This window comes from Anolis sagrei, chromosome 2, assembly GCF_037176765.1.
Source record: "Anolis sagrei isolate rAnoSag1 chromosome 2, rAnoSag1.mat, whole genome shotgun sequence".
NCBI lineage: Eukaryota > Metazoa > Chordata > Lepidosauria > Squamata > Dactyloidae > Anolis > Anolis sagrei.
In genome coordinates, this window is record NC_090022.1 from 140,433,171 (window position 1) to 140,452,873 (window position 19,703).

The 19,703-nt window shown below is 41.7% G+C and overlaps 1 protein-coding gene across 2 annotated transcripts in view; it reads right to left on the reverse strand.

The window, feature by feature from the left end:
- Positions 1–867: 867 nt before the first annotated feature.
- The window catches only part of LOC132768282 (protein FAM186A), a 41,628-nt gene continuing 22,792 nt past the window's right edge, over positions 868–19,703 (reverse strand). For both annotated transcript variants that reach the window (XM_060764021.2, XM_067463922.1), the window contains exons 4-8: positions 14,056–18,343; positions 10,969–11,161; positions 10,214–10,404; positions 7,617–7,805; positions 868–1,031 (exon numbers count right to left, since the gene is read on the reverse strand). In XM_060764021.2, the coding sequence (XP_060620004.2) occupies positions 977–1,031; positions 7,617–7,805; positions 10,214–10,404; positions 10,969–11,161; positions 14,056–18,343 (4,916 nt within the window). In that variant the 3' untranslated portion in view covers positions 868–976. The remainder of the gene's footprint in view (positions 1,032–7,616; positions 7,806–10,213; positions 10,405–10,968; positions 11,162–14,055; positions 18,344–19,703) is intronic.

A 19,703-nucleotide genomic window follows, 5' to 3' on the forward strand; every position in this document is an offset into this window, starting at 1 on the left:
GACAAGAGCCTTTAAAGCTCCTTATCACCTCCTTTTGGAGACTCTTAGAGGAGAAATACTGACTCATACAGGGTGTGACTGGAAATGTAGAAACTGTAGCAGAGGTGTCCTACTCACTTTTTGATATACTGCAGTGAAACATGTCCATAACATCAAACTGTGAGGACCTCATCCAACTTAGGTGGGGGGATGTCATGGTGTTTTCTTAGCAGGAATACTCAGAGATGCTTTCGTCAGTCCCTTTCTCTGAAATACAGCCTGTAGCTGAGCTTGTCAAACTGTGTGCCCCAACACGTTAGTGTGTCGGCTGAAGTGTATAGGCGTGTCATGAGAATGTAAATAGAAACCTTTGAGTCTATGTGAAATAAGCAATAAATAATATAGTTTTAAAATGTAAATGAAAGATTTATATGAAATATGTTGTATCTCCACACATTTTGTTATTACGGTATTTGTATATATTCGAATCTCTTACAAGGGGTTGTTTAAACCACCAGTTTGCTAGTAAAACTGAATTACTGTGTCATAAAATGATGCATGTCTAAACTGTGTGTCACGCCAACATGACATATTTGGAAAGCTCTGGTATACAGCATCTGCCCTTTGTTTCTGCTTTCCCATCCACAGACCAACCAGGGCTGACCTTGCTCAGCTTTTAAGTTCATATGACATTTAGGGCCCTTCCAGACAGGCCCTATATCTCAAGTTTTCTGTTTATCTCAGATTATCTGGCAGTGCGGACTCATATAATCCAGTTTAAAGCAGAAAACCTGGGATATTGGGCCTGTCTGGAAGGGCCCTGAGTGCCTTTATGGCACTTAAACCGTAACAGCCTTTCCACATCTAATAAGGACACAGAGAAACACATAGATACATCTGACCTTTATTAAAATGATACTACCAATAAATTATGTATATATTTTGAACCTATTTAATTAATTTACATATTGAAATTATGTATAGATTACTATCCAATTTACAAATGCATAAAATTATATCCAGATAGTTGCCATCTAGGAATATTCTGAATCCTGCAAGGGAAGAAAGAAGAAGAGTTTAAGTATCATACAAAATAATTTTTCATTGATGCCATAGATTATTCCCTCCTGCTCCAAAAATTCATAACATGTTAGACTTTACAAGCACAGGGGCCTCTACTACAGGTCCAAATCACACACAAGACTATTGCATAAATAAAACATATTTAATAAATATCACCAATCAATAAAAATAATATTTAAAGTACATTAAAAACAGAGATATATATAAAGAGTTAAACAGAATATCATACTGAATATACAGCATGAAAAAAACATAAAATATAGCCCAATGTCACATTATGTATGTGGCAACACAATAAATGACATACCATATATTACAATATTCAAATGTGCCCTATTAAAATCAAGGCTTTCACAGGCAAGCAAACTCTTGTATAGAATCAAGTAGTTGCAGATTGTAAGTAGTTGTTGTCATTTCAATGATGACAACTCATTTAAATGCCTAGCAAACTGATACTGATGACTGTCTGTTTGTAAATCATATACAACTAGATAATCAATCTCAGGATTTGTACAACCTTTGGATCTTCTTCAGAGGTAATTGCAGCTTTTCAAAACTCCATGTACCTATGAGATGCAGGGGTGCTTTCCAAACAAATAATCCTTGCTGATGATATGGAAGATGCCCATGTTGTGTATGGATTTTATATATTTTCAAATATGTGTTTATCATAATATTGTGTTTAGTCTTCGTTTCTCTATTTTTATATTTGTTATACATATACCTATTGGATGTTGGTATTTTTATATTTTTTTCTTTGTTTATGTGATGGTTTTGTGTTTTGTTTTGTTTTCAGCAGTGGTCCGTGGACCACCAGTGGTCAGCAAGAACTAAAACATAGTCCACGGCCTCACCATTACAATATTGTTGCAACAAGAGCAACTGGTCTCTTAAAACACTCTTATAGTCCCGAGGCTTATTAAATATATTTTTCTGTGGGCGAGCAGATGGTGACTACTGGATGGCATATGTTCTGTATCAGAAACTAGAGCTGATGTGGTCTATCCAATGCAGTTTCCTGAATCAGCACCCCAAATAACCAAACTGAATCTAAAGTTGAACAAAAACTGATTCATAATCCTTTTGGTACTAATGTTGGAGAGTGGTCCCTGGTCAAAGTGGTCCCTGGTCAAGTGGTTCCTGGTCAAAATGGTCTCTGGCCAAGTGGACCCTGGTCAAAAAAAGGTTGAGAACCATTGGTTTACAGACACAGAGCCAGTGTGATGCTCTGAGATTCAGGGTTTGAATCAGTCACGGAAACCCACTGGGTGGCCTTGGGCAAGTCTCTGCCTCATATGAAGGCAAGGGCAAAACACCTCTCAACAAACCTTGTAATAAGTTCACTTTAGGGTTACTGTAAGTCGGAAATGTATTGAAAACATACAAAAACAATTTTACAAACAGGAAAATGGAATTCTAAGAAATCTACATCAAATGATTGATATATAAAAACACATTGGAAGTGTTACAGGACAACAGCTTTGAATGATGGCAATGGTGTAAAGGACCGAGGGTGCATCTACACTGTATAATTAACGCAGTTTGATACCTCTTTACAAGCCATGGCTCAGTGCTATGGAATCATGGGAGCTGTGGTTTTACGAGGTCTTTAGCCTTCTGCCTCAAAGACTGTTGGTGCTTCACCAAACTACAGATTCAGGGATTCCAGTTTCATAGCACTAAGCCATGGTAGTTAAAGTGATGTCAACCTGCATTCATTCTACAGTGCAGATGCACCTTGTTCCACCTCAATATTCAGAAGGGACATTTTCAAAGTAGCAGTGAAGAGTATTGTTGCTGCTGTTTCTTCCCATTAATACAACTCACGGAATGTGGCAGTGATGGTTTGCAATCCAAGCAAGGGGCACCTCACTTCCTCCCCACTTAGTCCACAGGTCACTCACTATTTGATATTGTGTGCTGGTGTTGTTATTCCTCTTTAAGATTTTCTCTTGCTAACTAAACATCTCTACCTCCCCCTTTTTCCCATCATCCACGAAAATACAAAAAAAGTAGAGGTTTAAAGTCCATTGCCTGGCCAATGTTTGTTTATTTTAAAAAAAGTATCACAGAGTCCACTTGGTATCTGATAGGAGTTGCCTTTGTGACAAGTAGAGGTAACAAAAACAATTATTGAAGAAATAGGGAAGAAAATATAGGCCTGAGTTACATTTGACAGCTGGCAGATGAGCTCCCTCTGTCAGCTCCAGCTCCCCATGAGGGGACATGAGAGAAGCCTCCCACAAGGATGGTAAAACATCAAAACATCCGGGCGTCCCCTGGGCAATGTCCTTGCAGACATCCAATTATCTCACACCAGAAGCGACTTGCAGTTTCTCAAGTCACTCCCGACATTTTTTAAAAAATGCTGTGGGCATAACACAGTTATATCTATTGTGACCAGACGTTCCAGATGTGGAAATTATGATCTCAACCAATTACAGTATATATAGTATGACCCCTGAATCTGTGGGCCCAGTACCCACAGTTCCATTATTTCAAGCCCCATCTACAGTGCCATATCATATCATGCAGTTTGACTGCTCTGAAGTGTATTATAAGGGTCTACACTGAAACTGCATTACACGGCAGTGTTGGTGGGGTCTAAGTCTGGAAAAACTTGTTCTCTCTAAGCATTTTCTAAACCCTTCAACATGATACTATGGTATTCCTTGCCCAGAATTCCTTCATATCAATAGGGTTCACTATTATCCATAGTTTTGCTTATCACACGAAATTTGGGATACAAGAGACATACTTTAAAAGTTTTTTGATATAATGCTCATGAGGGAGTGTGTGTGCACCAAAATGCAAAATATCTTTTTAAACATTAAACAGATGAAACTGGACTATCAGTAGCAAAGAGGGAGTCATTAACTATCAAATAAAAAGAGAGGAAGAAAGCTGGGTTAAAAATGTCACGGCAGTATTGCAGTTTACTGCCTCATGATTCATCCCCTTTATGTTGCTAAACTAGAAAGGTGATAGGCATGGCTATTCACTGTGTCTTGCAGAGCAGATCCATAAACATGAAACAAAGAGGCGCAGCAGAATGTTACTTCAGTGGATATTGGAACAAATACAGGCAGTCCCCAAGTTAAGAACAAGATAGGTTCTGTAGGTTTGTTCTTAAGTTAAATTTGTATGTAAGTCAGAACAGGTACATTTTTAAGTGAAACTAGAGCCACACACACACACACACTTTGGATAGCCTAGGGAAGGGTTAACACCCCTGTAATGTTTGTTTTGCTGCCTGTGCTCCTGCCCTCACTTTCTGTGCCTACGATAACTGGATGTTGAAAAATATGGCTTGTTGTGGAAACAAGTACTGGTGACAAAGTTTCATTTGAGGCCCCTTCCACACAGCTGTATAAAATCCACATTGAACTGGATTATATGGCAGTATGAACTCAAATAATCCAGTTCAAAACTGATATTGTGGATTGACTGTGTTGATATTCTGGGTTATATTACTGTGTGGAAGGGCCCTGAGACACCCTTTCCCCATGATAGTAACTCTTCCAGGAGTGAATTTCTCTTCCTAGAAGGAGATTCTCCAACTTCCTGTTATCTCAGCCCTGTTCTTAACTATGAGCCATTTGTAAATTGGATGCTTGCAACTCAGGGACTGCCTGTATAAGATTGAAAGGGCTCTGGTAATTCTTTCCTATGCATTCTGTGATTCAGATTTGCTAATGCAGGAGGATTGATTTGGATTATCTTTCTACTGAAAAACAGTGACATCTACAGGCCATTCTCCAAAAAGTTAGTAGCTTGCTCTGACTTTATGTCTGTCAAATGGCAATCAGGATTATCAAAATGTGGGAACCACTGGCATTGAGAACTGGGGATGATGAGAGGGCACTGAATTCGGGATGATGGATAATGAGGAGATTGACAACTTCATCAACAAATTCCTCATGTTCTGTTGATTCACAGGAGCCCCCGGTGGCACAGTGGGTTAAACCCTTGTGCCAGCAGGACTGAAGACCAACAGGTTAGAGGTTCGAATTCCGGGGAGAGCGGATTGAGCTCCCTCTGTCAGCTCCAGCTCCACATGCAGGGACGTGAGAGAAGCCTCCCACAAGGATGGTAAAACATCAAACATCCGGGCGTCCCCTGGGCAATGTCCTCGCAGACGGCCAATTCTCTCATGCCAGAAGCGACTTGCAGTTTCTCAAGTCACTTCTGACATGAAAAAAACCTTATTAAACACTTCAGGGCAATGACAATAAATGTCCAAATCACTAAGTTAAAAAAATTAAAACACAGTAAACCTCTTTCCCTCTTAATTTCTCCACTTGGACAATGTTAGCTTCTAAATTTTGCTGTAAAATACACTTTTTCAAGACTCTTGTATAAACATCACTTGAATAGCAGAAAAGTCTTTTTGGAATTTGGACAGAAAGAACTCTCACTGTCATTTGTATGCCCTTGCTATTTTTGCCTCCATTGCCTTCAAATGCTGGAATTAATTTTGGAAGAAACTGTTAAAAGTGGAGCTCAGAAAAAAAATACTTTTGATAATTACACACACACACCCCAGCAATTAATGTTGTTCTCACAATTTTTGAAAAATAAAATCTTGGCATTTCAGTTGTTAACAGTAATTAAGAGTGTATGTAAAATGCATAATTAATATAGTTTGACACCACTTTAATTGTTCTATAAGGTCTTTCGCTTCCTCTGCCAAAGAGTGCTGGTGCCTCACTGAACTACAACTCCCAGAATTTTATAGCATTGAGCCATGGCAGTCAAAGTGATGTCAATCTACATTAATTCTATAGTGCAGATGCAACATAAATTGCTTGCTTGCAGTTAGGTTTTTTTAGTCAGAAGCAGCAGAGAGAAGAAAAAGCCAACTCTTGAACAATTTAATATTCCTCAACTGCACCTTTTTACTTACAGTAACCAAAACAACTCACTAAAAAGAGTAGTGATGCTGCAATGTAATGAACTTACAATGTAGTCTTGCAAAACATAATCAATTGAAAGTAACTATTTACTTGTGACTAGTCAGTTCTAAATACTAGTTAAATGTATTATGAGGGCATTCATCCAGTTTTATCTAAATCATCACCCCATAACTTTCTAAAAACAGTTACAAAAGGAACAGTCGCAAAAGGTAAGAAGGCTGGGTGACCAGCCTAGAGATATAGAGATACCCAGAAAGACAAGACCTATAGCTTGAATATGTGTGGATGAGCAGTCCGAATAAACAAACCAATGAAAGTAATTCAGACTGTCCTCTCTTAGCATGAATACAAGATATGATGGATAAATTGGGAGATGGAGGGGGGGGGGCATATGTAAATTATGCCCCCAGACCTTCAAAAACAACTCATAAAGATATCCATGGCCACCAGAAAGGTGTGCAGAGGTCATAGCTCTTGTGATTCAAAACAATGCCTGCCAGAATAGCAAGTCCACTAACCCATCAAGAACCCATTCGTGTGGGGGTGGAGAATGGGGTGAGAGGGAGTAATCCCTATTCCCTCGTAAACAGAAACACACAAATTAAAGCCAGAGCTAGAAAACATTTAGCTGACTATAGTCTTACCGGCAGGATCTTATTTACCAATGCTAACTTTTTGAGACATTAAGAAGGCTGCCGCTATGTGATATCCAGCTAGAGAGGGCGTTTGCTTTGCCATCATGTGCCTTCAAGTCCCCTCTATCTTATGGTGACCCTATCATAGGATATTTTTAGAAACATCTAATCAGAGGAAATTTGTCATTCCCTTCTTCTGAATATAGTCAAAAGCACAGGGTATTCCCCAGTGGTCTCCCTTTGAAGTACTAACTAAGCCTGGACCTGCATAGCTTCCAAGATCAGATGGGATCTGATGCTTTTAGAGTCTTTAGGCATCATAGCATTGACTTACATCACTCTTATTTCTTGCTAGTTTGAACTGATTGGTTGCAGAACAGAGGTGGGGCCAAGTTTGCTAACAAGCAGAATGAGGCAGAATAGAATGGGTATTATAAGAAAGCAGTAAAATCTCAGTTACTGTATTTGGAGGGCAATACTTAAGTTGTTGGCCTTGGATACCAATATGTTTGTGTCTCAACAAGCTCTGCTAAAATAACATTGTTATGTCTTCATTTATTGGAAGAGTTTGTTCAAGATATCTTCTTTTGCCTTTGTTCATTTATTTACTTCATGTCAAAAGCATTGCATAAATAAAACAAGCATAAAACTGATAAAATAGAGAGAGCACAAGTGGCTAGATAATTTTAGACCAAAAACAGACAATAGCAACTGCATTGTCTGTAGCTTTGAACAGTTCTTTCTCTGTGCATGAGGCAAGGCACTGTGGGCAAGCATACACTTTTTTTGGCTTTGTTGACGGTCATACACAAACTCAACTGATAAAGTCCAACTGAGATCATGGCAGAAGCATCAAACAACAGGGTTAAAGGTGTGTCTCCATTATGTATCAAAATTATGCAATTAATACCAGAAAAAATACACAATTATATGAATTGTGCTATTTATTGCTTTGATGTCTGCTCCAGTGTCATAATGAATCAAATAATGAAGAACTACTTACCGAGTCTTTACATTTTCAAGGGGTTTTCTCCTAATGGAAGAAATGTCTAATTCCAAAAGTCTAGGTACATCTGGAAAGCCACAAGTCTCAGACCACAACAATGACACAGGTTCTTTGGGTCCAATGGGCATACTCAGTTCTGTAATGTCTGTCTTCCACAATGATTCTATCTGTTCACTGCTTGGTTCTCTGCAGAAGGGGAAAAACATAAAACTGTACTCAAATAATAACAGTTTTGAGGAAGCTACAATCTTGCAGAGACCTGCCAAGCCAATAATTATATTTCTGACATGAGTGATACCGTACAGAGGAAGAAAGCCATTGGGAAGTTGAAAAATACAACTAGGGTGATGTGCCTCCTTTGTCACACTGTTTCTCTGTTGGAAATAGCAACCTTCCAACCTTCCACTAATTGTTTGTTAATGTATATACAATTGTTAGCCTGCATTCTATGTGTATGTTAATTTGCCAGTTTGACTTGCCTCTTTGATGTGGGAGGAGTTATAGATGTGATTGTACTGAGCATGTGCAAACTCAGGACTCCATTTTGTGTTCAATTTGTTTTTGGACTTCAATGAGGTAGATGTATACTTATGACTTCAATGTAGTAAGTATGCTTACCACTTCATTGGAGGTGGATGTGTGTGCTCATGGACTTCAGTGAGTACAGATATGCTTAAAGACATTTTAAAGACAATGTGCCTGTATACTCCCAGTACTTTGTTTTGTTGTGCATGTTTTAACACCGGTATTGTGGCGCAGCTGGCTGAGTGTCAGCTGCATTAAGATCACTCTGACCAAAAGGTCATGAGTTCGAGGCCAGCCCGGGCTGGAGTGGGTGTCCAGCCATTGTGTAGCCCGTTGTCGACCTTTGCAACCCGAAAGACAGTTGCATCTGTCAAGTAGGAAAATAAGGTACCACCTTAAAGTGTGGGAGGCTAAATTTAACTAATTTATGAGGCCATAAAGAAGACTCCGGGGAATGTGGAATGCGGAAGAACTTCATCGGTGTCGTTGATGGACGATGAAAAGCAGCAGCTCCCCTGGCGGCCAGAAAAAAGTTAAATAGCCTTGGTGTATTTGTCGTTAAATGTTGTCTGTCAAACTGGCATTGAATGTTTGCCATATATGTGTTGACTGTAATCCGCCCTGAGTCCCCTGCGGGGTGAGAAGGGCGGAATATAAGAACTGTAAATAAATAAATAAATAAATTAAGGGAGTTTGTATCTTTTGGGCAACTGTAAATTCTACTTCAAACAACCATCTTCTGCTGGCCAGATATATTTTTGTAGTGGCTTGTCTTTATCCTTGGCCGTTTAAAGACATGGTTCCTCAGACTAACAGCTGAGCTACCTGTGGTGCTATTACATTAATACTTTATGAATATCACTTGTCTTAAGGTTTGACTTCTAACAAGGTCATATCATTTTTGACTAGTGGTTTTCAAGTGGTCCGTATGTTCATAGAGATTCACATTTTGCCAAACCGAAGTGGCATCATTTTTACCTTTGCAATAAGGTTATGGTGCACTGGAATTTCCAATAGATTATGGACTTTCCAAAATTCCTTTCACCATCTCCATTAGCTTTTTCTCTTCTAAAATGTTTCTACGGCTACTCTTTTTATATAAACATGAATATTGTGATATTTGGACTTCAAGGAGTACAGGCATTCAGAGTGTTGTCTAAAGCAAAGTAGGGGAACACCCTCCTCAGTGCAGCCCATCAAGAAAACTCTTATGCTGTGGAAAGGAAAAACCTTCCTTTCCAAGGGAATCCTACAGAGATTACCGGTAATCAAGGTTTGTAGATTATGAATGTTGTGGATATGTATCGATGCATATTATTGGCAAGTATCCACACTCCTGGATGATATTGTCTCACTGACCACACCAAAATAAATTTCAACGGCTGTCCATTTTACTTCTGTCCACAAAACTGGGAGGGAGTGACTTGTCCTTTGCCTCAGGCAGCCAACATATGTGGCCAGTTCTGTATTGGTGTTAGAGGCAACCTTTATGGCCTATATGGCAATACAATAGAGGATGCTTTCAATAGATGATGATCACATCAAGAGCAGCAGCAGAATCCTATTTCACAGATTCCTAGCTTCTTGAATAATCTGAATCATTGAAAGTCCCAAATTTTAGTCAGCAATACAGGTGGTATATCACTTGCCCAAAGTGCTTGGAATTTGTATTAACTATATTACATACACATACAATAATGAGACATCTCAGGAATGGGGTCAAATCTAAACATTAATTTATGTATCATAGACACCTTATACACATAGTTTGAAGATAATTTTATTCACTAGTTTGGTGCATAGAATATAGCTTGTATACACTGAAACTTCAGAAAGGAAAGGTGCCACTTCTCAGCCATTCATGTGGACAATTATGGAGCATTTTTGGATTTTCAGGAAAGGGATGCTCAACCTGTACATGTAAGATAGTTAAATTGAGATAATGGTGATGAGAATGTTAGCGAACCTAATTATTGATGTCCCAAAATTAAATTCTGTAACAACACAATAATAATGCTGCTTAGGTTTTGAACTTTATGGAATATCCTGTACACTCCATCATGCTGTACCTGGTAACTACAGCTGAGAATGTGAAGTCTTGAGTTTTCTTCACACTGATCAAAGGACTTCGGTAGACTCTGGTCTTCAGGCCAACAGACCCAAGGCGGGGTAGGTGCAGGGTCTCCTTCCTTATGGCCTCTTCTCCTTTGACCATCAGTGGGCATGGGTCCTTGAGATGGAGTTTGGCGCTTGAGCGGAGCTAAAGGAGAACAGAGAGAAAAAGCATTCTACCTCCTGAAACAAAGGAGAGGATCTACCGTGCAGCGAGACTGGAGAAATAGACCAGAGAAAGAGAAGGGACTAAGAAGTGCCTGGTTGAAAGACTGCCTAGCAGTATCGTGTGAATCACCCTACATTCCACAAATAGATGAAAGCCAAGATGTTTGAAGAAGTGGTTTAAAATCCACAAACACTCATATCAAAATAGATTAGACTGAAGATCCTACTCCATTCTTCCCCTGCAATCCTCCCCACATTTCCTTTTTCCTGTTGGAAAAAACTAACCTGACTAGTTCTTTCAAAACTGCCACAAAGTAAAAGTCACTATGTGAATTGCAACTGTCGCAGTAAATTTCCTCACCTGATCTGCCCACCCCTTGATACAGATTGTGGTAAGTTAGATTCACCACATATCCCTGTCCTTTAGGAAAGTTTTCCCAATATGGGCAAGAGGGAGAAAGGAAAGTTTGTGCTGTAGCTTGTGAAACAGAGAAAGTAAAAAGTACCAATTTTGTAAGTTGTAAGTCCACCCTTATGGACTCACTTGCGTAAACAAGGCAATCATCTTTTCAAGGCCCCGCCGGCGCTTCTGTTCTACTGTATTCTGCTTAACCGTCCAACGCTCCAGAACCTTTTTCTGGTAAGCATCCACCTTCTCTACCATCTTGTACATACTTTGCATTTTAGCCCCATCCTGAGCTTCTTTGGCAGCATCCAGCTGACTAGTTAATTTTCGCCTGCAAATGGAGACAGAAGTGGAGAAATAATCTTCTTTTGTATAAGTACATTAAAGACTGATAGTAGTTTATTTTCTTGAATACAGTGCAACAGAATAAGTGAGAGATTTGTTCATTAGTAAATTACTTTTCTACTTCCTTACAGTTATATCACAGCTGTGATATAACTGAGGTGACACTGATAGAAGATTTCTGATAGATAATGGAAGTGACACTTTGCCTAATTCTTGTTTGTACTGCACAAAGGCAGGAACCGGTAAACTACAGTTGCAATTCACACTTATCCAACATAAATGGTCTGGTAGAATGTTGGATAAGCAAAAATGTTGGATAACAAGGAAGGATTAAGGAAAAGCCTATTAAACGTCGAATTACGTCATGATTTTACAAATAAAGCACCAAAACATCATGTTTTACAACCAATCGACAGAAAAAGCAGTTCAATACACTGTAACATTATGTAGTAATTACTGTATTTACAAATTTAGCACCAAAACATCACAATGTATTGAAACAGCTGTGGATCCAGGCAGGAGGCAGACTGGATAATAAAGAACGTTGGATGAGCAAAGTTTGGATAAGTGAGACTCTACTGTACTTCTGTACTTCTGAATGTCTTAGACTTTAAGAGCCTGTAATCAAGCATGCAAAATATGCAAACAACCTTAAACGACTGGTTGTTCTCCATTCCATAACTCCACTAACAGTGTTATCCCAGATTTCCTGATCCATGTTTTTACCATATTTTGCAATCAAGATAACATGGAATCAAACAATTTATATTTTTTGTAACTTGTACACTTAAATGTTTGAAACTTGAAAATGCAATAACGTGTCAATGGCATTCTGAAAAACACTGAGTCTTAAGTAGTGTATTGATACAAAAATATGAGATTTAGAGTAAGCAGTTTTGAATCTAGTTACCTGGGCAATGTAGTCAATTATTTTTTAATAGTGGGAATGGTTTTTCCCATAGGCTATTTAAGTATAGACACACATTATCAGCTCCCCACCTCCCATTTTAACTTGATAGGAGCCCCCGGTGGCGTAGTGGGTTAAACCCTTGTGTTGGCAAGACTGAAGACCGACAGGTCGCAGGTTTGAAACTGGGAAGAGCGCGGATGAGCTCCCTCTGTCACTCCGGCTCACCATGCAGGGACATGAGAGAAGCCTCTCACAAAGGATGGTAAAACATCAAAACATCCTGGTGTCCCCTGGGCAACGTCCTTGCAGACGGCCAATTCTCTCACACCAGAAGCAACTTGCAGTTTCTCAAGTCGCCCCTGACACATCAAAAATCTTAACTTGATGCCCTTGCAGTTTTGCTAGGAGTTCCAATGTGAGGACGAATATGAAGAGAAATAAAGAACATACTTACCTTGTGCCTCTCTCTAAGATAATAAATTCTGAATTCATTTGCTTTAGGCACACACACCCCTCACACACACAAACACACTGTTTATACTGGAAATTTTAGTGAAAAAGAGACCCAAAGAATCCTGAATCAACTTATCCATGGATCAATGTTAGTTCTGTACCTTAACTCTTACCAAAAAGGGAACCATCTCTGAACAGAAAAAAAAAAGCCAAGAGCCTAGTCTGTCCTGGGAAAACCAGCTCCCATATTCTCTGTGACATGAAGCTGCTTTTGGCTTTTTAAATGCCTGGTGGTGAAAAATGTGACCCTCAAGTTAGTGAAGCGTGCAGAGACTTGCTTCTCTGTTCCTTCTAGCCTATAAATGCCTGGCAATGTTGGTAGGTACCAACCACATGAGTTTCTCCTAGGTACTGTAGGCATCTTGAGTGCCCACTGGAGTCTGGCATTGGCCACATCTCTTGAAGCGTGTTGTCAACAGCAGAGTGATAGAAGTAGCATTGAACTAGAAACCTTAAATGGGTTGCTACAGTGGCAAATGAAAAGGAACTGGGGAGATGCTGGCACAACCACTGGAGGAGGGGGCAGGGTTACATTCAAAAGCTAGACTTTGGAAAAAGCTTTCAGTTAGAGCCTGCAAAGGCACAGCATTATTTATTTATTTATTTATTTTGCATATTTGTATCCCGTCCTTCTCATCCCTGGAGGGGGACTCAGGGTGGCTTCACAGCAGGCATTCAGTCAATGCCAACAACAGTAGTAAATGATAAAAGCAATTAAAACAATTCATTAATGCTTTAAAATTACTAAAACGTTGTTTAAATCACACAGGTTTGAAATCATACTCCAGGTCAGTCCATTGTCATTTACACAAATTGGGTCTCATTCTAAATTGCTGCCTCTACTGTTCGAATGCTCGGTCTCATAACCAGGTTTTGAGTTTCATTCTAAAGGACAAAAGGGAGGGGGCCAATCTAATGTCACTGGGTAGAGAGTTCCACAGGTGAGAGGCTACCACTGAGAAGGCCCTGTCTCTTGTCTCCGCTAGTCGTGTTTGTGAGGATGGTGGGACCAAGAGCAATTTCAATTTGTTCGCACTCATCCAGACCGTCACAGCTGCCAAGCACCAGTTCAGAACCTGAACAGCCTCCTTAGTAGCAGGTGGGAAAGAGTGATAAAGCTAAACATCATCTGCGTACAAATGACATCTCACTCCAAAACTCTGGATACTCTCTCCCAGCGACTTCATGTAAATGTTAAACAACATAGGGGACAATACAGTAAAGGAAAAAGTGTTTTCCTTGTAATTATCCATGTTTGCTACACCAGTCTATGGACTGAAAAAGAAACACCTCTCCCTATAACTAGAAGAATACATCCTTCCAACTGCGGACCTTTTCAAGGGCAGACAGTTAAGTGAGTGGCATTCTACCCCTCACACTCTATTAAATTAGCCTACTGAGAGTACTAGTGCCCAGGAACTCAGCAAACCGCCTTCACAGTTAACTTGTCATCTTACCTGACTTCCTGGAGATGGCTGAAAGACTCGTATTTCCTGAAAAGCAAACCCAGCCTTTCAACATTGCTGTGCAATACTTGTTGGATTAATGCTTTGGCTTTGATGTACAGATCAACTGAAATTCCAGACTTCTGGGCAGCTTGCTTCAACACCTCCAGGTTTTTCCTCTGAGCCTCTACATTTATCCAGTATCGCTTCTCTGTGACAGCAGGCGCAGGAAACTTCTCTGTTTTGGAGAATAGCTTAGGAAACCAAGTAGTCTCCAGCTCCCAGGAATCTTCCTCAAATTCCTTGCTAGGAATGGGTGTGATCTGGGGGGTAGTAGAAAGAAGTCTCTCCCTGAGGGTGGGAGAAACTCTTTGCTGCTTGGGAGGCTGATCCAGCCTAGAGCCCTCCACAACTTTCACCTTCGGACGCAGAGACTTTAACCGCTGTATCTCTTGCTGCCTCTTTGTCAATCTGTGGCTCTGCTGTTGCCATTTCAGTTGCCGGGTCCGCTGTTTATGCATCTGATGGTGCCAGCTCTGCAGCTGCTGCTCCCAGCGCTGCTCCCAAAGTTGCTCCAGCTTTTCCTGCTGCTCCTTCTGATCCTTCTGCCACTTCTGGAACTCCTGCTCCTTTGCTTCCCGCTCTTGTTGTAAGGCCTCAATCTGTTCCTTGTGGCTTGTTAGCTGCACCTGCCACTGGGCTCGCTTCCTTTCCTGTTCTTCATCCTCCTCTTCCCAGGCTTGCTGCCTCTGCTCATGCCAAGTCTTCAGCTGGTTCCACTGCCAGGCTTCTTCTGCTTGCTTTCCCCGCAGTTTCAGGTACTCCACATACTCCTGCTTCAACCGCTCCAGTTCCTCCTGCATGAGTATTTGCTGCTCCTTCTGTCGATCCTGCTGCTTGAGCCAGTGCTGCTCCTGCTCCTGGGCCTCCCTTTGCATGTGTTCCCAGTGCTGGAGCTGCACTTGCCACAAGCACTCCTGCTCCTTGCGCTGCTCCTCCTGCTCCTCCCATTGTTTCCGCTGCTGTTCGAACACCTCCTGCCAATGCTCCAAATATTTTGCCTCCTCTTCCAGCCGCTGGCGCTCCTCCTGTAGCCGTTCTTGCTCCTCTTGCAGACATGCCTTCTCAGCCTGCAGCATCTCCTGCAACTGAATGTACCAGTCTTCCTTGTATTCATCCACCTTCTCTGAGTCCGTCATTCCTGTTTCTGACTTGGACTCTTTCTGCAGTAGCTCCTTCTCCTTCCAGGCATGCTTCTGCAATTCCTCAGAAGACTGTTTCATCCTTTCCTGCCATGATTCCTTGTGCAGCACATCACCTTCTTTAGGCAACTGGTCTTCTTCCTTGGGAGATGTGATCTCCTCTAAATCATTCTCATCTTCTTCGTCCAGCCTGGGCAGGAGTTGGAAGAAAAATTCTTTTTTACTCTGTGGCTCTTCTTGGCTTTTCCACAGTTGTTCTCCTTCTTCTTCCTCCTCCTCCTCCTCCTCCTCCTCTTCCTCCTCCTGCTTGTGCCATGTCATTCCATCTGAGGAGTCTTTAGGTGAAATGGGTTTCTCCCCTTCTGTCTGAAGAGTACTAAAAGAACTGTCTGGAGAGACTGGGGCCAGCACAGGTTGGCTGTCAAAAGATGGGGAAATAACTTTAATTTCCTGCTCCTCTTCTTCTGGTAATTCTGCTTTACTTAATATGCTTCTCACTGGCTTTGGTGTGCCTTGGCCAATGAGGGATTTATGCTTTTCCAAGAAGCATTCTTCTAGTTTTCTTTCTATGACTTCTAAGAAATCTTGAACAAAAGTATCTGTGGGCTGGAATCTGACAGAGCGTTTCTGGCTGCCCAGGGAGCCCTTCCTTACCCTCTCTAACTTGTCATCTAAGCTAGCAAGGATAGCTGTTTGAAATTCTTGCAGTACAGAATCAGCAACTTGCTCAGAAGATGGCTGTTCAAAACTTCTGCTTCTCTTTTCCTTAGTGGGTGTATATTCAGCTTCAGATAATGACAAAGAGGACTTCTTTGTAACAGAGCTTTTGGTATGTATTTCTGGGGAATGGCTTCCAGAGCTGTCTTCTGGAGAAACATCTCGATCTGTTGCACTAACTTCTGCAAAAATTTCTTTAATGGTTTCTTCGTCAATCACACCACCTCTTTCCCTGGCAACCTCTTGCAATTTTGTCCTTAAACCGTGGATAATCTCTTCTGCTTTCTCCTCCTGCTTTGGTTGTGGCACTTCTGCCGGTATTCTACCAGTCCGTTTCACCTCTTTCTTTTCCTTGGCTTCCTTTGCTTTGCCCAGCAACCGTTTTGGTGCCTGTACCTGACCAGCTTCTTGTGTGTCAAGAGCCAAAACCTCTACTCTTTCACTTGAGGTTCGTTTTGGACTGTCTAAGGAATCTATGCCCCCTTTCTCTGGAGTATCTGGAGCCACTGCAGGCTTCTGAGCCATGCCCTCTCCCATGGTTTTGACAAGCTTTTTAACTTTTACAGTGGTAACTACTTTTCCCACACTGCTTTTCAATGATGCTCTCCGTTTTCCACGTGTCCCCTCGGGAGAAGGGGTGTGAACTGGGGCTTCTGCTGGTGTTTTGGGCAATTCTGGGGGCTCCAGTTCAGGTGAACCTCTCCTGATTGACTCATCTTCTGTCTCATATCTAGGAGCATGCGCATCTTCTAAAAGTGCGGGTGACACCTCTCCTTCAGACCGTTTTGATGGTACTGCACGTTCCACTTCAGATGAACTTCCCTTTAGGGACTCCTCTTCAATCTCAAATTTAGAGAAATCACTATCTTCTAGGAGCTCAGGTGAACCTTTCTTGATTGATTCATCTTCTGTCTCAGATCTAGGAGCATGCTCATCTTCTAAAAGTTTGGGTGATACCTCTCCTTCAGATTTTTCAGATGATGCTGGTCTTTCCACTTCAGGAGAACTGCCCTTAATGAACTCTTCTTCAGCATCACCGACAGACACTGTGTCATGTAGGGGGGCAGCAATGCTTTCTTCAGTTGATGCCGATGGTGCTGGTGCTGTTCCTTTTAGACGTTCTTGAGATTTTATTGGTTTTTTTAAGAGGGAGCCTTGCAATTTTTTCCATTGTCCTATCTTAGAGGTCTGCCTAGCCCCTTTCAGTTTGCCAGAGGGAATGTGTTGCTTTTCTTTGGGATATGCTCCTTTTTCAATAGGTTGCTCATCCTCTATGCTGGTAGTAACCGTAGGACCCTTTTCTTCTGAGTCCCTCTGTGGTAGCTCCTCTGAGGACAGCAGTTTGTCGGGGGATGTTTCAGCTATTGGTGCCTCTGGCAACGCTAGAGCTGCTTCTGTCTCTGGCAACGCTTGAACTGTTTTTGCTTCTGGCAATGCTTGAGCTGCTTCTGCCTCTGGCAATGCTGGAGTTGCTACGGTCTCTGGTGGGATTTGAAGCACTCCTGCCTCTACAGCGGTCCTATCAAGTGAAATACTGCGAACTTGAGGTCTTGTTTCAAGAGGTGTAAGTGGTGCCCCAACAGGGGGAAGATGTGTGTCGAGCAGGAGAGGAGGCTCTCTCCGCTCTACCTCTCTAATCACCACATGCAATTTCTCAGGGATTCCACTTTCTGCCTCCAGTGTTTTGACAGGAATATCCTTTTCTTCAAAGGAAACACTTTGCATATTTTCAGGAACATCACTCGGGACTTTTGTAACTGGTTTCCCATCCAATTTTGGAGCACCTGGCTGAGACTTCCCTCCTATTTTAGGCTTTGCTTCTTTTTCAGCATCTGGTTGAGACTTTCCAGCTGATTTTTCTGAATCTGAAGGAGGCTTAGCAGCTCTGGTGAAAGTGACTTTACTTGCCACCATTGCTCTTTCATTGGCACTGTGCAGCTCCTGTTGCAGCGTTTCATTTGTGATGATGAGGACCTTGCATCTTTCCTCAACATTCTGGATTTCTACTTCCAATGCTGCCTCTTTTTCTCGGGCTGCCCGCAGTTCTCTCTGCAGGTTTGCAATCTGAGGCTCATGCTTCCGGGTTTCTAAAATTGTGAGGTTTTCGTATTTGAATTTCAGGCTTCGGCATTGCTTATGAAGAAGGGTGAAGGCCTTTACGAGGTTTCCCACCATGGCTGCAATGTACTTAATACCAACAACTTCTACTTTGTTGAATATTGTAGAATCGACCATTTCGTGCATCATGTTGTTCACTTCATGGCTGCAGGCAATCGTACGGGCTTCATCTTCCAGCATCTGCTCTGGGGTCAAGGGCTCGCCTTCATGGGGTTTTTCTTGCACTTTCTCTCGCCACGCTTTGAACAGTCCAGGTCGTGGAGCTGAAGTAATCAAAGAGCCAAACAAGAAGTGAGATGATATGCAGATGGACATGAGCCCCATGGGCAAAAAAAGCACCAGATCAAAAGTACCCTTCAAATTTGCAGTTTAACTTTAGAAAGTCTGATTATCCACAACTTGATTATCCACAGATTTGATTAATATGGTCTCTCTAGCAATGTCTAGGTCCTCCACGGTGCGTTATGATCAACTTCTGCCCAGACATTGATCATAGAACCACACTGGAGGACTTAAGAGATTTCTAGAGAGTTATTATCTCAAGTTAAAAAGTGACAGATTTTAATGTGTGTTTCCCCCCACTTTCACAGAGACCCTGCACCCCTGACCCCAGCAAATGTGGAAGGAAGGCTATAGTGTCACAGTGAGGTTCAAAGATAAGGCCAAGGCTTTGTTGGAAACTGAGTGAAGTGAATGGGATTAAGAGCAGGATCCTCTTCTGTATTTCTTGCATTCCCAGCAGGGGGGCAAAAGGAGTGTCTTCTGCTTCAAGGGCCTTTCACACTACAGAACTATGGTGCTAAGGTTCCGTTTGTCGAGTTTTGAAATAACTGGCATAGATAACAATGGTGAAGTACTGAGATCTTTAGGCTTGGCCGCATGGCAAAACTGCAGTGTCACTCATGTCTAGGTCTCAGACACCCTGTAGATTAGCAGGGTCACGTGACTGAGCGAGTGATTCATGGGGGAGGGCTAAAAGTAGGCCCTCCCTTGTTCTCTGTGTGGAGAGCAAATGGAAGATAGAGGAGCTAAGGCAGAGGACCCTTGTACACTGTGATATAAACCAGGTTATCCAAGCAGATAATCCATATTATCGGGTTTCAACTGGATTATGAGTCTACATTGCCTTATAATCCAGTTCAAAGCAGATAAACTGGATTTTATATTGTAGAGTAGAAGGGACCAGATAGAGATTGTATTGTTATGTAAATAGCTGTGTATATATATCTTCTAGCGGGCCCCCTGATGACGCAGTGGGTTAAATCACTGACCAAAAGGTCGATGGTTCAAATCAGGAGAGCAGGGTGATCTCCCACTGTTAGCCCAGCTCCTGCCAACCTAGCTATTCAAAAACATGCAAATGTGAGTAGATTAATAGATACCGCTTTGGCAGGAAGGTAACTGCGCTCAATGCAGTTGCGCTGGCCACATGACCTAAGAGGTGCCTACGGATAACTCTGGCTCTTCGGCTTAGAAATTGAGATGAGCACCACCCCCCAGAGTCGGACACGACTAGACTTAATGTCGGGGGAAGCCGTTACCTTTTATATATCTTCTGAAGCAACTGAAGGTAAAACCTTCCTGCATACTGCAGTGAAAGAATATTTGCGTGTGGACTCTTTA